A 19,692-nucleotide genomic window follows, 5' to 3' on the forward strand; every position below is an offset into this window, starting at 1 on the left:
GTGTGTTCGGACGGCCCAAAAGCAACAGCTGCAATTTTAGGCAGCAAAACAAAAGAACTGATTTTGTGTAAGAAGAAGTTACGCAGATCAGTATTAATCAGACAATATATTTAAAAAAAAGACATTTAAAGACAGGAAATGTTGCCTTTACACACACCTCGTTCCAGAGTCGCCACATGAATGATGTGCAGTGCGGTGTAGCTTTTGCTCTCCAACACATCAGTCATCAAGAAGCGTCTCCGTGAAAATCATATTTTCTCACGAGGGGGGGGGGGGGGGGGGGGGGAAACACAACAGTGGATTGTAAATCTGTAACATCAGCACCTTTCAGGAATAAAATATGTATCCTCACTAATATACTCCCCCTCCCCATAATACAGTGCATACACATGTACATGCACACACAGACAGATGCACACGCAACCTTCTCTCTCTCTCTTAAGACACACTAATGTAAAGTACACACACACTGTACAGGTTAAACATAAAATATACAAATTATTAACATCACATCATTTTGTAGAACTACTTTCTTTGACTCTTTAAATGCTATTTCCCCATGACTTTGACTTGATTCATCTCTTCCTTACAGTATAACTTATTCAAAAAGGAGAGGACTCGGAAGATCTATTCTGGCATTTCATCACAACATGGCAGACTACAAGGTTGTACAGTGTAGCAGTAGCCCGTGAAAGAGGTTTCCTTTCACTCAAAGACAACAAAGACTGTGAGGACTTCAAACTGACAGTATCTAATCCACAAAAGACACGTTACTCAAAGAAATGACAAGTCATATCGTAGGCATTGTAACTACAGGTAAACTAGGTTGTTGACAGATTTGACTGCATTTGCACAAGCAGCCCGAGGTGAGCAAGAGCAACCACTCAGGCCAGTGTTAGTCTGCCGCTCTGTGTTGGTTTACCTTCATTACAGCAGAGCCACGACACCCGCGGCCCTCAGTTCACAATGTGCGTGCAGATAGAAAAAAAAAGCAGCAACCTCGGCTCTGTCTTGCACATTGCAAACACATATACAGTACACAAAAACAAGTATTTCCAGGATTATTAGGTCTATTTTCAACAGATGATCCGATCAGAGGCCTTCATTTGGCTTGATGGCACACGTTTGCCGCAGTGGAAAGTGAGCCAGTAGGTTTCTGAATTACAGGGCTCAACACTAACTGTGAAAGCGGTTGCCAGGCTGGCAACCAGGCATCAGCTTTTTGGTTACCGAAGCTGGAAATATGGTTGCCATATTTGATGTTTTGAGTAGAAGATACGATGAAGTTACACGTCAGCTTAATAATGAAAATCTTGCGAATGGCGGTTCATCAATGGCACCAATGGGTGCGCCGGCTCTCGCAGCCTCCACCCTCAGTATGTTTGCGAGTTAGTGGACTTCATGCTTTGCAGTATAATTCTCGGTCCAGCTCAAAGATGCTGGGATGCTTCGGCTGCCAAGGCTCCACAAATTGCCTTTTTGTTTTTCGTTCAGGTTCATCTGGTCCTCATCAGTTTAATAACTCATCAGTGATGTAGATGGGTTCGTCAGACTTTTCACAGTCAATCGTCGTCTCTTAAAGAGATGACTGTGCGCTTGCAAAGTGGTTCTGACTGTAACAGCAATATTTGAATATCACAAATTCAACAAATATTATGAACAAATGTGTATTCGTGGGTGCACGTTTGGCTGTTTGTTATCCTTATTTTTTACAGCTTAAGAATTGGTTTCAAATTCCTCAAAATGGCCGCCAAAGGCAACCTCGCGACCCTTAACTGCCGAACCCTGAATTTACCAGCTAAGTGTTTCGTGTTGATAAGTGTTATACATCATCAAACAAAAGGCTTATGTCAGCATTCATACATTGTGTTTTTCTGTTCGCTACGTTGGAAATTAACAAAGCCCTACTTGCTGTACTTTCTCATCGACATATGACTCCTACACACAAGTGTTTTCATGTTGTTTTTTTCCATTAAGGCCGCATTCATCACCCTCCAAGAGAATTACCTTCACTGTTGCCTTGTAACTGCATCCATATTACTTCTGGGGAGTGATCTGTATGTGCTTTCAGCATCCCCCCTTCCCTCGTGTATTGTAATACTTGACCTCGTGCTCCACATAATTCAACGACAGTCACTACGAGAGATTGCAACCTGTGATAATTCTTGATGATAGCAGTAATAAATGTGAAACGTGTATTTTTTTTCCGTCTTTTTTTCATCTTAGATGAAGCTATTGTGCAAAATATCTGCAGAGAAGCTAGAACTAAACTTCAGGAGGCGGTGGATTTACTTCTCCCTCCAAGCACGACTCCCGTTGGCACTGCATTTCGGGGAGGCTCTGCTGCGGACTCGAGGGCCTCTCCTCCACTGCTGCCATGCATTCCCCTGAGCACAGAATCACATTGGTCACAGACTTGCCTAAACTCTGCCTGCAGTTGATCTCTTCAGGCTTATCATGCCTTGACTCCTCCTCTCCTCCTCCTTGTTTCCGGTTGTCTCCTCCTGAATCTCTGGGCGGGGTCTCAAAGTCTCCAGGCTCTATGGGACTGAGCTGATAGTAGAGCAGAGACGTGGAGTCTTTGAGGAGGTCAGAGGGACTCTCCTCCTGGTTGTCAGTGATGCAGAGGACCGTGGCCCCCGTGGGGAACGGCCCCTGCAGGAGGACCTGCGCCACACCCGGCACCGCCGCCTGCTCGGGCGGCTCCCCTCCCAAAGCACCAGGCAGGAGGCAGAGACGCTGCTCCGCGAGCCCTCCAGCGCCCAGCTCCTGCTGCACTGACTCCCCCGCCGCCTCCTCCCTCTCCCTTCTCTCCTGCTCCTCCGCGCTCTGCAGGTGCAACACGGCTGTCTCGTTTTCCCGCTCCAGAATGTCCTGCTCTGCCAGGAGATCCTGAACCTCCACCAGCGTCTGCACCTCGCTCTCCTCCAGCTCAGAGTCCAGGCCCGCGGCCGAGGACAGGTCCGGAGAAGTGGGGCAAGTGGAGGAGGGGGAGGACATCTGGTCAGATTCAGCGTACTGGTCCCCTGTACCTTGTATCAGCATCCTCCTTTTCTCCAGGTCCAGCTTCATGATGGTGTGCAGGTAGTGAGTTCTGACACGTAGAGGGTTGAACTCGATGCGGCCCGCTACGTTGCCGCAGCCATCCCGAGAGCAGCCACACGGGAATGACATTCGATCCACCTGGGGATGAAAGCCACGGTCATTTCACTTCCAGTCAACAAGGCGAACACGTCACTGACTCATTTAGATAAGCGGCATATGAGCTGTATGTGCAAAGGACAAAGACAGATGACACAGAGATAAGAGAGAGAGAGAATATCTGGTTACTGTGTAGTAAGTCGGGTCGAGATGGAGAAAGATAATTCACAAAGTTAAAAAGCTAACTTCTTCTAATCTCAAACAACTTGATAATTGTTCTAACAGGTGTGCCACTATTAACAACATCAACAATGCCTGGGCCGTACCTAACGATTATTTGCAATGTTGTCAAAACATTTGACAACATTTGAACCATCAAATGAATCATCAGAATAGTTGCAAATTATTTGTTTTTAAATGGTGCAGCTCTGAACAATAGAGGGAGAGATACAGCCTTTCATGGAATATATTCTTTCATTTTTAACAAATATGAAATCATATATTTTATTTAATAATTGTTTATGGAAACCGTCATGCACATAGACATATGCACAAAGCATCTTAATATTCTGAATGCGTCAAAATGCTTTGACAATTTTGTTTATCATCTTTAAAATCAGTGACTTGAAATGAGCCTGTACAAATAGATGATGACGATGATGAAATTGATTATTAATTGATTCACTGCATTGATGCGTTGATATATAAATTCTGCAGATTTCGCTGCATCGATCAATGGAGTGCTGCAGGAATGAGTTGTTTGGTCGACAAAAACATGTCGTCCCTCCAGCACTCTGAAAGATTCAATCTCAATGCATCATATTTGCTGCAGCCCTCTATCATACGGAAATACTTTGAATACTACATTCACAATTTTTGAATAAGAAAAATACCGAATGATGGCTGATTTATTTTACCAAATGGAAACTTGGTCAAGACTACAGTGCACACGCACAGACGGTCCTTTAGGTATGGCTCTCAGGGCACACATTGTATTGAGCATTGAAGACTCATTTGATCCTCGGCAAACTGCACAGCGGCTCTCTGCTTTCTGCACACGCACACAGACAAGCCAACAACCCTTACCTGGCACTTAATGCCAGCCTGGCTGCAGCCACAGTGGCGAGGGTCGCAGTACAAGCGGCAGTCGCAGCCGCATTCCTCCCGCGAGAGGCGGATGGTTCTGAGCTCAGCTTTCTCCCGGGCGTCTATGCGGGCGATGCCGGAGGCCCGCAGGAGGGCTCGGCGGCGCTTTGTGGGCAGCGGCTGAAGGAAGAAACAGTCGTCCACCTCCACCCCGTCCACGTCGAGGTCCTCGTCCGATACGTCCTCCAGAGTCAGCAGGTCCGCCTGAGCGCACTCCACCGTGCCGTTCCTCGTCAGCTGTGGACGACAGTCGGTGTAGGAGTGTGAGCTTGAGACAACGAGAGACTGAAATCCCTATTTGAAGCTCAAGTGCATCACAGTTATCCCGAGGACTTCAAAAACAGCTTCATCATTTCATACTGAACCGTTGAAATGGACAATGTTGGGGAAAAGCAAGGAAGTGCATTTTGCAAGCAGAGCCATCATTTAAAGGGCAGTGGCTGTATTTGGTCTGAAATAAGGATGACTCAACCAAAACTGCAGCTCTTTGGAAATTCTTTTGCACGGTGCCATGTATGCAGCACTTGTTTTCGTGGGTAAAAGTGACAAAAACATGAATCTACTTATTTGTCTTTTCAAACTTTTCCAGTTACAAGTAAACTGATGGACAAATGTCCACACAGCAGTTTAAAAGGAGAGTGAATGTGATTGAGAGAGAATAATGTGAAATAAAGATTACAACACAGCTGCCAATGTGTAGAATATTGAAGTTCACCTCAGATCTTACGCTACAATGAACAAATACTCGATTAAAAGTGACAGTCCTTCAATCAAAATCCCACTTCAGTAAAAATAAATAAGTATAAAGTACTTGTTCTGCAGAATATTAGGCCTTGTAACTGATTCATAAGCAGCATTTTACTGTTTTTTTTTTCAGAGCTAATTCCAGTGCGTCCAACCCTGGGGGCTGTGACCTGTGAATCTGGGGAGTCTTGAGATAATGAATGGGGTAGGAGGAACATGAAACAGGTTTTACCCATAGAAATCAAATCGGAGAAGAACGGACATTCCCATTCAAATCAACGTAGCAGGATGGTCAGAGCAGCGGCCATTGTTATGTGTGCCATTGGGACCCAAAACAAGATACCTTGATTTACTTGAAACATCTACCGGTACCTTCATCTTGCGGGCGTTGAGCTTCTCTTGGCGCAGGTGCTGGCGTAACGTGTGCCGGTGGCTTGTTTCCTGTTCGCGGGCGAACTCGCCCAGCGTGTAGTGCCTGATGGAGGAGTGGTGATGGGCCATGCCCAGAGAGCTGCCCCCTTGGCTGGGCACGCTGGTGAATCCCTGCCGCCGAGGGAAGTAATACACCGTCACCACATCAAAACGTACCCGTTTCCCCCCCGGTGACGGCTTGTGCTGTCTGAGGATGGAGGTGGCTGAAGTGGGGCAAAAGGGGGTGGAGAGACATTTGGTATGCAATGTTACACATGAGTAATTAAATACGTTTGCTAATGAATTGTTTGAGTGTGTTTTAGAGTGTATTGCCTTTAACGTTTGTCTCCTGCTGTTCCTTACGGGTAAATGCAGTGCTGGAAGGGGGGTTGAGGCTGTCGCAGCTATCAGCGCTGTCGCTGCTGGAGATGTCATCGTCGGAGTCTTTCGGTGTGGAGAATGGAGAGCTGTGGTCCACCTCTTCATATCTTCGTTTGAGGCTGAGGGACGAACCTGCCTCCATGGAAACTTGGTGTCTGAGGGCACAGAGGCGTGAGTGGATTACTGAATGGGCTTACTGGGTACAGGCCCGGGGGGGGGGGGGGGGGGGGGCTCAAGGTGTCAGGGCCTTCAACCACAAAATATCACTCAAAGAGAGCCAGGAAGAGACTCAAAATGACCACAAAGAGACATAAAACTCACAAAGAGACTCGCAACGACTAATAAAATGGGCAAAACAAACACAAAAAGAGGCTAAATGGGCTCCTTTCATCTGTATTCCAGCTCCATCATTTCCTCCCTCTGCCCCCCCCCCCTCTCCCATGAAATTCTACTTTGAAATCATCAAGTCCAGAAAACGTCACCATGGCAACTAGGCAAGCATGGTTAACGCGCAGAGCCTCGAAGCAAACGGTCTCGATGGCTTCTCGCTCTCTCTCTCGCGTGTAGTTCTGCTATGAAGGATGCAGATGGGGGTCGATGTGAGTGAATCAGAAAGATGAGGCTGATCAATCTCACCGGTGGGTTGAGGGCAAACAAGGTGAATGGAGGTTATATTATGGTCTGTGGTCAAACTGCATTTCACAATGTTTTTGTGCTTTCAATCCAAATAAATGAAAAATCATGACGACATGCCATAAAGACAGTGTGCCCAGGCTCCAGCTCATCATATTAGTATCGTCTATGAATCAGGCGCTTTCAAAGGTAATTACTAGTTCACTATGCAACTCTCCATCTGCATGAGACACAGTTTTAACTGGGTCCGGGTTAACACGTCACATGCTTCTGACAGCAACGGGCAGCATCTTCATTCCTAAGTGGGACAACTCCGAATTCTGCATTTTCCATGATACCGAAGAACAAATCCAGCCTTAAAAATGACTAATATGTAACATTTGTATGCTATCGTACAGTGTAGTTTGTCCTTAAGCGTAATAGAGAGACAATGTTGTTAAGATGTCACATAGAGACGGATCCAGGAGCTTACGGTGAATAATGAAACAACTGCTGCAGACGTGGCGATTTTACTGGGATGTGTGAACAAGTCAAAAAATAAAAAATAGGATGTGATAACTGAAACTAAAATGATAAGATCACCCGTGTTATCATGAATGTGTTGATGCATAGGGTAGATGTGTTGTGCCCTGTGCAAAATCATTGAAACTGCACACAAATTCAGTTTTTATGTGGATTTTTCATCCATGTTCCTCTTTGGAATTAGTTTTTTTTTTCTCGCTTATGTTTTATTTAACACATCTGAAGAGGCTGCAATGTCTTAAATGTTCAGTCGAGATGCTATTATGCTTAAAGCATGAATGTGAACCATTTGTTCCACCTGGGGACTCCCAACATTAATAGGGCAAATAGAGCAGGGGGCTGAATTTTGATGGCAGGCTCATTTCCCTTGTGGAGATCAGACTCCTGTTCCTTTAAGGACTTAGTTGAATAGCACGCTTACACACCATTGTGACTTCATAGTACAACGTGTGTCACCTTCAGGGATGTGCAGTGTCGGTGAGGTATTTGGTAAACTGTGTACATGCAGCGACTGACTGTGTTGGGGAGGTTGAATATTATTAGTCTAATAGGCAACAGCTCAACCGCCCTCTCTTTCCAGTTTACCAGGTTTACACACACACAATGGCAAACCTCTAATGAAATACTAAACTCTCTTACCTGGGGCAGAAACAGGGACCCTTATTCCAACCAACTCGTAGGTAGTTTCCCTTTTCCAATGTTAGCTGCACGTCAATCTTTCAACGCCCTGTGAGCTGCTTCTTTTTTTTTTGGTGTCAAAACAGAGTATCCAGACTGCAACCGTGGTGCAACGGTTCCCCAAAGTAATCTGGCCGAAAGCTTGCGTGACTGTCAATGTGCAACCCTTAAATCGGACTAAATTCGGCTACTTGGGCTCCATGCTCATTGTTCTGCACACCGATATGTCGCGGAGAGAGAAAGCAGGGGCTGTCTGTTAGACCTGCGTGTTTTATGTAAATGTTGCATGCCTATCTATTTAAAGGACCGACTGAAGAAAGAGGGGAACGTCATATGCGATTCACTTCCCAACATTTTCGGTGCAACCTGAATCATGTAAATGAGCCGAATGTCTTATCTTACAGATGTAAAAAAAAAAAAGAAAATTAGCTTGCGATGGAGAAATCCGCTGACATCTGTGTTCGTTTATCCTCCTTTTCTCGCCGGGGCGGGTTCAGTCGGCGGTGCTTATTTCGCTGTTGTCTCGCATTAACGCGGAATGTGGCTGCTTTTTTCTCTTCCGATTGGTGTCAAAATGTTGCAAATGTTGTAACGAGAAGACGCGTTTCTCCCCGTTTCGCTGTCGCCCCCGTTTGTTACAATGTAACAATGGAGGAAGAAATTCTTCCCTGAAGCCGTATATATACTTATTGTGACATCACAGGCATGCCCTGCCCCGGAGCATGCTGGGAAATGAAGTGACTTTTTCTTTTCTTTCTTGCTTCTTTGTTCATATTGCTCAGAAACAGACGTGTAAAACTCGAAAGCATCTTGATATTAATGGTATTTAACATAAACCTGACTCACTCTGATGTACAGAATGTAATGTGTTAAAGACACAGTTTCCATACATGTGCATGTCCATCACGTCTGTCCAGTAAAGGAAAAGATGTGCTTTTAATAATATTAAGAAAATTATGACCCTCCTTTTTTTTTTTTACCCTGAGGAGATTACGAACATTTACGATAGTGAAACAAAAAAAGTTTTATTTTTTGCAAGCACCTCAAGGACACAGACAACAGATGGTGGCCAGTACACAGGTAAGCATTTTAATAATGCTGACAATATGGGGCTAAAATTGGGATCTAAAATTTCATGTAAGCAGTACAATGGACTGAACATAAACTAACCATATCTCCGTACATGCAGCTCTGATGTGACCAACAGCTCAATTACATGTAGTATTTGGATATGGCAACGTCCAAAAACAATGATTTTAACTGCCAAAGAAACACATTCCTTATGAAAACATTTAAAAAATAATGACCTATTTACAAATAATGATTAAAACACGTGGACAGGAGACAGTTTGCTGGTGCAGCCACTGAGATTACTAACACAGACAGTGTTTCATCATAGGTAACAACCACAAGCGCCAGTATGCGCTCTACACCAACTACAAGGATTTTACTGTTTGAGAGTCCGGAAAAAAGCTTTTTCTTCCTCAAAAGTAACATTTCAAACCAGCGAAAGACTGACATTGTTCGCTTTCAAAAGGACTAACGGATGTAATTGAGTACAGCTGGATTCCAACCATTTCCCCTTAATGTCCTGATTACTGAGTTGATGCCTCTCGGGGTTCTTTGATGTGTGCGATTGTGTTTGCTATACCGCGTTTCTTGCAGACTGGCTTCAGTGGATCTCAGTAAGCTCAACCTAGCATGAAGAGGAGCAATCACGCTGCATGGCAGGCTGAAAGTCAAGTACTGTCAGAGTAACTTGATGTCGTTTTTTGTCGCTGTGAATAGTATTCTATTTTGCATATTTGGTTGTTGGTTTTTAAAGAGATGACAAACTGTTTCTGAAGCACAGAGCTTTGGCACACCAGACGCTCAGCTAACAAATAAGCAGTGATGGCCGCTGTAGTGCTGAACACGTCTTTCACAAGACATAAGCAACCAAGGAAAACGCAGCCACTTAAGGGAGACAACGGCAGGGCGACAAGGAGATTCTTCACTTCACTGTGGTAACAGTCACTACCTCATAAGTAAGACAATAAGGTAGTGAGGAGAGGGTCAGGTGCTTCAGTCACACGGTCCTCCGAGCAGCCTCAAGACGTTTCTCGGGGGCGTCCCCACGTATTCCAGGAACAGCGAAGAATATGAAGCTCTAGAGGGGCTGACTGGATCGGGTCTAAAGAAGAGAACAGCGCTACTCTCCTGCGCAGTATTCACTTCAAGATGATGTGGTAGCCATCGTCCGTGTCATCTGGAGAGGAAAAGAAAAGCATAGCAGGGGAGGGCGGTATAAATAAACTTGCAAGGATAAGTTCATCCAGGCTCCACGTTAAATATAGAAACACATTAATGCCACACTCAAATACCTTTCATTGTGTCCAAAACGAAACATACTTCATCCTGGAAGTTCTGAATCATCTGTTAAAAAGAGTGTACATGTTTAATGTAGGAGGGAAACAAGCTAAAGTTGTTTACAAGCGTGTGCCCCAGGTTTTGCATCACCTGGGACTGAAATGTGAAGAAATTTCAGAAACGTTGCTCGGCCGTCGTCAGGCTCTCGCACAGTTGAAGTGCCTTTTCTCTGAAATGGTGCAGTGTATACCCAGCTTACAGGCAGTGAGCAGCAGGGTTACTTACATCGTCACTGACCAGCACGTGGATGCCGGTGGGACCCTGTTTGAAGATCTGATTTATCTGCCTGGGTGAGATGTTGAAGAGCTGAGCGAGCTTCTCCGTCAGCTCAGCAGATGTGAGCTCCTCCAGGTAAATGGCGTGATATACTGCAGAGAAAAGCAGGTACAAGAACACAAATTTTAACTTCTCACACAAGTATGTGTAGCGAGCCGGTGGCCCACAGCTAACAGTGCAAACTAAAGCGAAAGTGCTGATACAGCCAACAGTGTATACCTGAGGAGGAGCTAGAGATACATTTAAACTAAAAGGAATAGTTTGACATTTTGGGGAATGCGCATATTTGTTTTTCGTGCCATGAGTTGGATGACAAGATCCATTATCATGACTGTGTGGGAAGCATGAAGCTACAGCCAGCAAGCTTGTAAATAGTGAGTGTAGCTCTGTTCAAAGGTAACAGAATCTGCATACCTGCACATCTTAAGTTCAATAATTAACAAGTTATATAATGAATCCGGTTTGTTTTGTCTGTACAAAAAAAAAGTTTAAAAACATCAAGTTGGTCTCACTGCTGCGTCGCCATTTTCTGATATTTTGTGGGGTTTGTTGTCAATTGTCCACCTATAATAACCATGAGCTTCTCAGATGTGATTGGCAGCTATCGCCCTGTTCAGAGCCGTGTGGAGGAAATATTTGTCAATTCACTACTTTATTCTTCCTTATGTGGTTATTTTTATGTTAGGATATCACATTTCTTCCTCAGTTATTGCACTTTTGACGCCCAAATATCTCTATTTACACGGCCTCAGTTGGTTAAATGTGATGACAGGACTGTAAGAATTGGAATTAAGATTCAAATTTACTGTCCAGATATCAGATTGGTATCGATCTTCCCATTTAACTCTCAGAAAGAAGGCAAATATTTCCAATATTTGTTAAAACGATTAAGTATGACTTCAAATGTCAGCAACAGGAAATTCAAGATAAAATGTCAGTTTTTGGCAACAGCTGTTTCAAAGTGATGACGGTGAGGGGCAGTGTGAAACATCGTTAAATCAATGGCTGCATATCAGACAAGATATTGTCAAATTGTTTCATGCGTTTGAGGATATTCTCAACAATTTTGTTTTATTTTATTATTCCAGTGTTTGACATGTTGATGTGGAACAGGCACTGACCAAAGAAAGTGTTGGCGGCAGCGTCTCCGTTTTCATGTTTGGGTTGCTGCTCCCTCGCCTGCTGAGACTCCTGGCAGACGTAAATGGTCAGCCTCGGGCGCACCACCCTGTCAACAGCGTCCACAGAGAGGAAAATAATAAACCTTTCATTCTTGATATATTAGGAAGTTGACAGTTTGAAAGATGGGAGTCGATTAAAGAAGACCCACCGTCCCTTCAGTGCATTGAAGAGTCTGATACCATCAGCTGGCCCACAGATCTGAATGACATCCTCCCTGGTCAGCTTCAACAGATCTGTCCCTGGTACACGGAAACAAGACCTTGCTGAAGAGCATAAAACCCTTCCCTCTCAGAATTACACAACAAGTTTGTTTCAGGGGCTCCAGCAGTTGCAACATGTGCAGCAAAATTATAAAAAAATAACGCGTCTTAGACGCATGTAAAAGATTAATCACACAAAGGGCATGGAACTTCTCTTTGTGCATGTTTTACCTCACGCCTGTGGCCTTTGTGTTAAAGAAGACAGCACTGCATTGCGTCATGTTGATATAGAAATATTAAGAAAAGGGTCCAACTGCTGTTGTGACAAATGACCAGAGCCCATGAACAGGGGCTTCAGTCCAGCTGTTTTGAGGGCCCAAGTAAAACTACAAGGAACAAGTGTTCATTTGCAAGTCTGTACTTAAAAGCCGTTACCTACCTGAGAAGTTGGTGAAGAGCCGAGAGAAGGGTGAGAAGCGGTTTCTTAAGAGCCACTGTTGTGCATCCTGTGGTGTTGCTGTGGGTAACAAATTCTGAGGAGAAAAAAAAACACACAACCCAGAATAAAACAGTTAATTGCAACAGTCTCGAAGGAGTTAGTCTCAGAGTTAGTTTTAACAAGTCGTGTATGAAGTTACTGTCATTTTCTAAAATGACCTCATGCCATACTGTTTTACCTCCACTGAAGAAAACATTTAAAATCAACAAGACACATGGAAACACAGATTTGACTTAATATCAATCAGCCTGAATCTATGGAGTTCATTTATAATGTGGGCAAACATAATCCAACACTTTTATTTGTGCAGAGTAGAAGTGTCATGATATATCGGTATTGACAATAAGTTGATTTAAAAAAATGAAACCTTGTTATCATATTAATGATACACATATGCTCATGTGTAAATAATCCAGCGCCTCCTAAATCATTGTGTGTGTGTATGTATGTATGTATGTGTGTGTAAATGTGTGTGTGTATATGTGTGTGTATATATATATATATATATATATATATATATATATATATATATATATATATATATATATATATATATATATACACACACACACACACACACACACAGCTATGGTTACAGACTCCCTCTTCGCCTCCCTACCGCTCCATATGTTGAGAGTAATTCAGTTGCCAATAAACAAGTTACAGATGAATTTGACTGATGAAATTATATAAAAACCACTGGTCCAATCAAGAGCACCTGAAACACACCCTGAGAGTTGAATTCAAATTGACCACTAGGTGGGGCTACAAATTAAACAAAAAAAAATAATTACACAACACGTCGCACATCACAATTGCTTTGTCTAATCAAAACATACTCGCAGGCTAGGTTTCATGGAAGTGTTGAATGGAATGAGTAAAGCTATTTTGAATAAGGGGCGCCACTAGTTCTAAACGTGTGGACGGTCCTGGCGCAAATCAGGCTGAAATGCTGCAAACACTGTCATGATGAAACAAGTATGCGAGAGGTCTCAGTCCTTCAGAATTAAACCAACCGAAGGGACTTTGCTCAGCTTTGTGAAGCCCGAAATCCGCCCGCTGCTGCCTGCGGCTTTGATTTTTTTATTTGTAAAACATTCTTTCATTCTAAAACATTTATCAAACAATACTAATCCTACTTGAGTGACATCACCCACCCACCCATCATAACATCTTCATCTTCGAATAGGTGCAAGTCACTAAAGCATAACAGATCAGCTAGACATCTGCCAAAATTTACGGCATGTACCAGTTGTCTCTTACGGCATTGAATCATTGGCTGGTTCCCAGTAGCACATAGAAAAGAGTCCAGATGAATGAGAGCTGAAGGTGTATTTTTGGTTTATCATTATTATATCTCACACCTTGAGGAGGGTTGGGCACCTTTGTTTTTGTTATGCTTTCAAAGCGCCTCAGAGAATCTACTAGCTTTGCATTTGTCAATGTTAATAGTCAGTGTTTCAGGGAGGTAGCCGGGCAGTGAATATGCACGTGTACTTACATCTGCTACCTGAACCACAGGCTCAGGCTGGTGGGTCGGCGATCCATTTCTAAAAAAAAAAAAAAAAAGGGATGAAAAATGTACCTCGTTAGAATCTAAACATCACGCGTGTTCCTCACCAACCAAAACCACTCAACTACTATGTGGATTCCATGGTTGATTCAATTCAAGCAGCACTAATCATGAAGCATTGGCAGGTTCTGAGAAACACTCGTACCCTTCTAGCACTGGGAAGCTGTTGGGGGTGCTGTTGAAGCCAGGAGACGGGGAGTTGGGGACGTATGTGACCTCCGGCCAGGGACAGCACTGCAAGGGAACCACACTTTTGTTATTGTTGCCTCCGAATAACTTCAGAAATAAATGTCTGCTGCCACCAGTTACCAGCTGCAGCTTTCTCTTACATTTAAAGCTACAACAAGAACTTCTCATCTTGTGTTGATTTTGGCGGTCCCTGTGGACAACAGTGATAGTGTTTCCAGGTATCAGAGTCCCTTTGGACTGCAGCAGGGTCTGTTTGATGACTTTTCTCTTTATCTAATCACGCATCCCTTTAAGACATTAGCAATATGCTAACCTCTGTCAGGATTGTGGTTTCATAGGAGGGCTGATACTTTTCTTTTTCCTGTGGCGCCCTCTTCTCCATCTTCTCCCTGTCAGTCTTCTGCTTTCTGTCCGCACCTTTAGGCTGAAACGGGTCATGTGAGAGTCATTTAGGTGGTGGTCATACATAACAAAATGTTTGCATTGCTGTACATCAATGCTTTTTTCTGTCACTTTTAGCCTCTCTCTCTCTCTCTTTCCCCTCACCTTGAAGACTTTGAACTGGCAGGAGGCCGAGTGGAGGTGTTCTGTGTACTCTTCATTCTCGTTCTCCTTAAACGTGTCTATCTGGATTCGGAAAGGGACGCCCTTTTCCCCTCCATGCTTGCGCATGGTGAATTCTGTGCTGATGCAGTGTACCTAAAAAAGGAAAGGAATATCCAATTTAAATCTGTACAGGAATGACGACAAAAAACAGAAGACTCAGGTCAGTTAAATCAAATTAAAAATTAAAAAACAGGCAAAACTGTATTAGTAATTACTGCCTGCAGAATGACATTATTCTGTTTGTGCAAAATGTCAAGTGAACTGAATGAGCACACTACATGTTAACAAGCTTAGCTCTGTGATGCCAAAGTGATTCAAATTGCCTCAGATTACCGACGTCGTCTTTTTAATGAATGAAAGTCATTAAGGAATACAGAAGTGTTGTCCGTCATGCTACCTGGATAAAAACTGAGGTTCTTTTTGATGGGTCCCAAAGGAACTCCACAGTGTTAAGCTGAGTAGGGTTAGCCCGGGGGTCGATTATGCCGACGGACATGGGGATATCTGCAACGGATCAACGTAAAACAGGCTGTTATCAAAAGACTTCTTGACGCACACAATCCTCTCCATCATACTGCCATTGTCTAAACCCTGCACTTATAGTTCAGTCAACATCCTGAAATCATCCCAAAACTACTGGATGGTTAACATGCATACAAGGCAGCACAGCAACAAATCCTTCCACACACAAATCCAATACATTAGATAAGAGCCAGAACCTTCTGGAGCCATCAAAGTAGACCGGCATTGTGTTATTTAGTGCTCACCCAGGTCGAGGATGCGATCTCCGGGCCTGTTCCAGCGCCAGCCCTCCAGCTGCTGGTGCTCCGTGTACTGAAGACGTCTGTCATGAAACACCACACGGATGATGCTCTGAAATTTTATGAGATTCATTGTTTTTTTTGGAAAGAATTAGGCAGGTCGTGTTAATGCTGCTGAAGCTAATATGTGAATACTGGTTCGTCCCAGCAGTCCTGTGCAAATATGTTGCAATGTCTGTACGTGTCCGATTCTTACCTTCACCATTTTATCAGTGATTTCCGGAAGTTCCCCAATTTTACGATTGTCAAGCATTCTAATTTCATAGGACTGCCCTGCAATGACAAATCCAGATCGTGAAGGAACATTCACAATTGAAATCCAACCAGTGTAGCTATACTAATCACAATAATGCATAATTTACATACATGTCACATATTTCACAATATACCCCGAAATGACTTTCACAAGTCAAATTAACAAACAGGCTGAATGCCCAGAAAAGATTGCATCACTATGTCGGTGCCAGTGTATTAAAAACAGAACACATTGTAAAATATTTCCATTTTGATTTCCCCACCCTACCCCTAATTTCCACTCTCATTAAATTTGTCCGTGAAGATAAACAACCAACCAGGTAATAGAATATCTAGATTTAATATGTCAAAAGGCAACTGAGGGACGAATTCATAAAGAATGGTTAGCGGCCGCCGATAGCACCATGAATTGTGTACCATTTGCGATCTACTCGTTTTAAAGTATTATTCTAAAAGATATTACACTAATGACAATAAAATTAAAACATGGCCATTAACTTTTGCAGCCGAGTGCAATTGCCCTTTTTTTGTGTGTGATTTCAATTATCCATGTTGCAAAGTATAAGTGCACTTGAGGCCAATGCGTCGGCTGTGAGGGGCTGCAATCAGCCTGAGCCAGGAACATTGAGTCGATTAGGGTCGGCCCATAAGAGATGCAATTTAATAACTGCAGCGATCCCAGCGCAGCAGAAACGACACGTTAGTAAGTTGTATGCATTTATGGCACAACTGCCTTTGCATTCTGTCGCTGCATCCCAAAATAACTAATCTTAGCGCTTCAGTTACCACCAGCTTTCTAAAGAGGCGAATAACTTCACTGTAACTGCGTGCTGCTATTAGCACTGGTCTTTGTGAATTGGACTATTTTCGCAATGAGGCCCATTTGCACAGAAAGGGGCCTATTTTACACTAATTGTATGCATATTACCTCATTTAAATGATTGCGATAGCAGAGGAGCACTTTTGGCTTGGCAGCACATTTAGGGGTGCATTTCACCCTGAACGGGTGCTTTGAGAATCACACGGTTTGTTTTTGTCATATTTGTACAGGGTTAGCCACCGCTAAAACCATACTATCCTTTTGTGAATTAGCCCTTGAAATTGATACATTTACTGCTAAAGTGCAGTGTGGCAGGGATCCCGACGCTGACCTTGGTTGAGGTAGGTGAGTGTTTCATCGTGTAGTTTAACGGCTGGCGAGGTAGCTGCACACAGAACATACTGAAAGGGAAGGATCTTGTTGTCGCTGTCTGGAGGCAGGTTGGACTCCTCCTGTTTGAAGATAGGGAGGGCCAGCACGTCACTGGAGAGCAGAGACAAAAGAACAACGCTGTTGGTGAGCTCCCTCCCCCGAAACTGTGGGACACATTCAATGGACAACACTGGAGGCTGAATGCTCGGTTTATTGTGTTCCTCAGCTTTACAGTTCATTAGTTATATTGGAGGCAACTAGGGCACCAACACTACTAAATACCAAGTTAGTATCTCATAGCTCCTCTCAACAGAAGAATTTCAGGAACAAGCATGCACTTTGCAGCTGGCACAGTATCATTTAACAGAGCACTTAACCAGTCAAGAAAGGGCACAAAAGAGAGGGATCTCTGTCCAGCAAAGCAAAGCACTTGAGTCAGTGAAACCCTAAATGTATTACACATAACTGCCTTCATGAAAAACTGAGCAGAAGTCATAAATGTCTATTTGGACTTTAACCTCTTGAAAAAGCCCCCACAAAAAAACCTGCTGTTGCAGATATATTTATATTGAAGTATCAGGAGTATGCTGCATAGTGATAGGATAAATCTAATGCCCACACTCAAATATCATCAAAGAGTGTTCGTTATCCGATAGTCACTAAGCTTTGCAGTGCATCTGCATGTGGTGATTAATTTTCCATTCAGTCGTCACTAAGTGCAGGGCTTCACATACAGCAGATAGATATATAAAGAACATAAAACTAAAATATCACTTTGACATTAATTATTCAGACACCTTGACTCAGTGCTTAGTTAAAGCACCTTTGGCTGCGATTACAGCCTCAAGTCTTCTTGGGTATGACACAACAAGCTCTGCACACCTGGATTTAGAGATTGGAGACAGTTTTCCAGGTTTTCACTGGTCTGTCCACTCTAATGTAAAGTCAGGATCGTGGATTTTGCTTCTGAGGTTTCTCCCCACAGGATCTCTGGAGCTCAGCCAGAGAGACCATCGGGGTCTTTTGTCATCACCTCTCTTAACACTCTGAACCCCAAGCAGTTGAAGTCACATTTTACTCTCTGTCGCCTTGATTTTCATTGCAATAAGTCCTGTTCCTCTATGGAAACAACACAACCATGGCAACTCAAAATGTCTTGTGTGCAGTTTAAGCCAGTTATAATGCCATAAATCATAAAAAAAAAAGAACAGTTGAATTTCTTTGTTATTATATTTTACAAAAATTGGAAAAGAATGGAATCCGACAATCCAATATTTTTCCAAGTGTTACCAATGCTGGAAAACAGGTCGTCTTCAATCAATGTGTGGAAACATCTCAAAGATGTTATAGCAAAGGGTCTGAATATTTATGTCAATGTGATATTTCAGTTTTTATTATTTTCAATAAATTTGCAAATTCAAAATAAAATAAATTTAAAATCCCATTCTTGCTTTTTCATTGTAGTCATTGAGTGATGATTGACATGGATTTTAGGATATGGCTGCTTCATAAAAAGATGAAAAAGTGAAGGGGTCTGAGCCTGTCTGAGAGACAATGTGAAACACTGCACAGTCATAAAACCACATTTGAGGAGACCGAAAATAAATAAAATACCTTTATATAGAATCTCCAATTAATTCCATGTAAAAGTGACCAAATATGTTCTCTGCAAATGATGGGATTTTGAATGAAAAAAATAAATAATAGAAAAACAAACTAGGAAGCAAATTCAGCTTTAGGTCAAGTGAAAACAAACACAGCTGATATCGAAATCTTAAGAAGGTAATAGTTTCACAAACTTTAGATGGTGATGACTAAAGGAGGATTCACTTTGGGGTTAGATTTATATGAATATCGATGTGCAGCACTATTAATGTCCAACAACAGACCTAAAGAGCAGGGCTCGTACAGTACCTCATGCTGTATGCCCCAGCCCCGAGCTCCTGGCCAATGCCCGACAGACTGGCATCAAAGTCCTGGACCAGTCCGGACTCGATCACCTCATCCGTGAGAGGCAGCTTCAGAGCCCACGCCATGGTGACGATTAGCAGATCTTTCGGAGTGCAGCTACGGTTCAAACTTGCGCCAAGTTTCCCACAACCTTCCAATCTTTAGTGGAGAAAGTGAAATAAGAAGTTTGTTTTTAATTGAACGTGGCTCTAACTTTAAAAATCGTAAAAAATAGAGCAACATGTGGATGTTTAACCGAAGAACACATCCAACAAAAAAACAGGAGACAGGAATCAACTAGCAGTCAACTAACAGGTTGTTATGCTGAACAATGCAGAGCTGCTGAGGTGGACGTAATCGTTAACGTGTTGTGCCACCGTGCACTGATGCGCTGTTAAAATTAAAACAACCTGTGTAAAGCGATGCTATTTTTACTTTATATTTAGTGAAATAACGTCACCAAATTAAAGAAACATCACGTACCTTTAAGCGAGAGGATAGCTACTTGCTAACAGTGCCACAATTTCATGCCATCATGTCGCGCTCCTTCGCCCCAGCACTAAAATAAACATGACGAGCTAACCACAGTTAGCGACAACCTGCCAGCTAACTTAGCTATAATAATGCTAGCTCTTCTTTGCCTCACTTATTGAGGATTCACGGGAACAAGTTGTTACCGATAGACATATCTATACATAGAGACGCGTCAAAATTAGCTCAGACTGCTACATTTATGTGATAAAATGTCTTGCTTTTGTTTGTTTATCTAGCTTCGTTAGGGACAGGAGCTATCGTAATTTCCGTTTCTCTCTTCTTCGTGTTATTATGTCACAGTGCTAGCAAAGAACGCTGGCGCTCATTACCGCCACCGATCGGTCATGTCA

At 43.1% G+C, this 19,692-nt stretch overlaps 2 protein-coding genes across 2 annotated transcripts; both read right to left on the bottom strand.

Moving 5' to 3' along the window:
* Positions 1 to 293: 293 nt before the first annotated feature.
* Positions 294 to 8,186, bottom strand: csrnp2 (cysteine-serine-rich nuclear protein 2). Its single transcript, XM_079272840.1, has 5 exons — positions 7,618 to 8,186; positions 5,806 to 5,978; positions 5,404 to 5,666; positions 4,228 to 4,524; positions 294 to 3,183 (listed from the first exon to the last, which is right to left on the bottom strand). Exons 2-5 carry the CDS (start codon positions 5,963 to 5,965, stop codon positions 2,266 to 2,268), a joined length of 1,638 nt encoding a protein of 545 aa, XP_079128966.1. The 5' UTR covers positions 5,966 to 5,978; positions 7,618 to 8,186; the 3' UTR covers positions 294 to 2,265.
* A 521-nt stretch (positions 8,187 to 8,707) lies between these two features.
* tfcp2 (transcription factor CP2) lies at positions 8,708 to 19,600 on the bottom strand. The gene is made up of 16 exons (XM_079274123.1): positions 19,292 to 19,600; positions 18,773 to 18,967; positions 16,818 to 16,969; positions 15,608 to 15,684; positions 15,358 to 15,463; positions 14,988 to 15,094; positions 14,531 to 14,683; positions 14,298 to 14,408; positions 13,941 to 14,029; positions 13,724 to 13,772; positions 12,163 to 12,256; positions 11,672 to 11,762; positions 11,463 to 11,569; positions 10,291 to 10,433; positions 10,020 to 10,071; positions 8,708 to 9,904 (listed from the first exon to the last, which is right to left on the bottom strand). Exons 2-16 carry the CDS (start codon positions 18,892 to 18,894, stop codon positions 9,867 to 9,869), a joined length of 1,491 nt encoding a protein of 496 aa, XP_079130249.1. The 5' UTR covers positions 18,895 to 18,967; positions 19,292 to 19,600; the 3' UTR covers positions 8,708 to 9,866.
* Between the last annotated feature and the right edge of the window lie 92 nt (positions 19,601 to 19,692).

The sequence above is a fragment of the Melanostigma gelatinosum genome (assembly GCF_949748355.1).
Source record: "Melanostigma gelatinosum genome assembly, chromosome: 8".
Classification (NCBI taxonomy): Eukaryota; Metazoa; Chordata; class Actinopteri; order Perciformes; family Zoarcidae; genus Melanostigma; species Melanostigma gelatinosum.

Excerpts from the sequence above, each read along its gene's own strand:
- csrnp2 (XM_079272840.1), bottom strand. The coding sequence starts at position 5,965 with ATGGAGGCAGGTTCGTCCCTCAGCCTCAAACGAAGATATGAAGAGGTG. Across the intron at positions 5,667-5,805 it reads TTCCAGCACTGCATTTACCC|CCACCTCCATCCTCAGACAG; the intron begins GTAAGGAACAGC and ends GCCCCACTTCAG. Across the intron at positions 3,184-4,227 it reads AGGCTGGCATTAAGTGCCAG|GTGGATCGAATGTCATTCCC; the intron begins GTAAGGGTTGTT and ends TTTCATCCCCAG.
- tfcp2 (XM_079274123.1), bottom strand. The coding sequence starts at position 18,894 with ATGGCGTGGGCTCTGAAGCTGCCTCTCACGGATGAGGTGATCGAGTCC. Across the intron at positions 15,464-15,607 it reads TCACTGATAAAATGGTGAAG|AGCATCATCCGTGTGGTGTT; the intron begins GTAAGAATCGGA and ends ATAAAATTTCAG. Across the intron at positions 10,072-10,290 it reads ACGTGCTGGTCAGTGACGAT|ATGATTCAGAACTTCCAGGA; the intron begins GTAAGTAACCCT and ends TCTTTTTAACAG.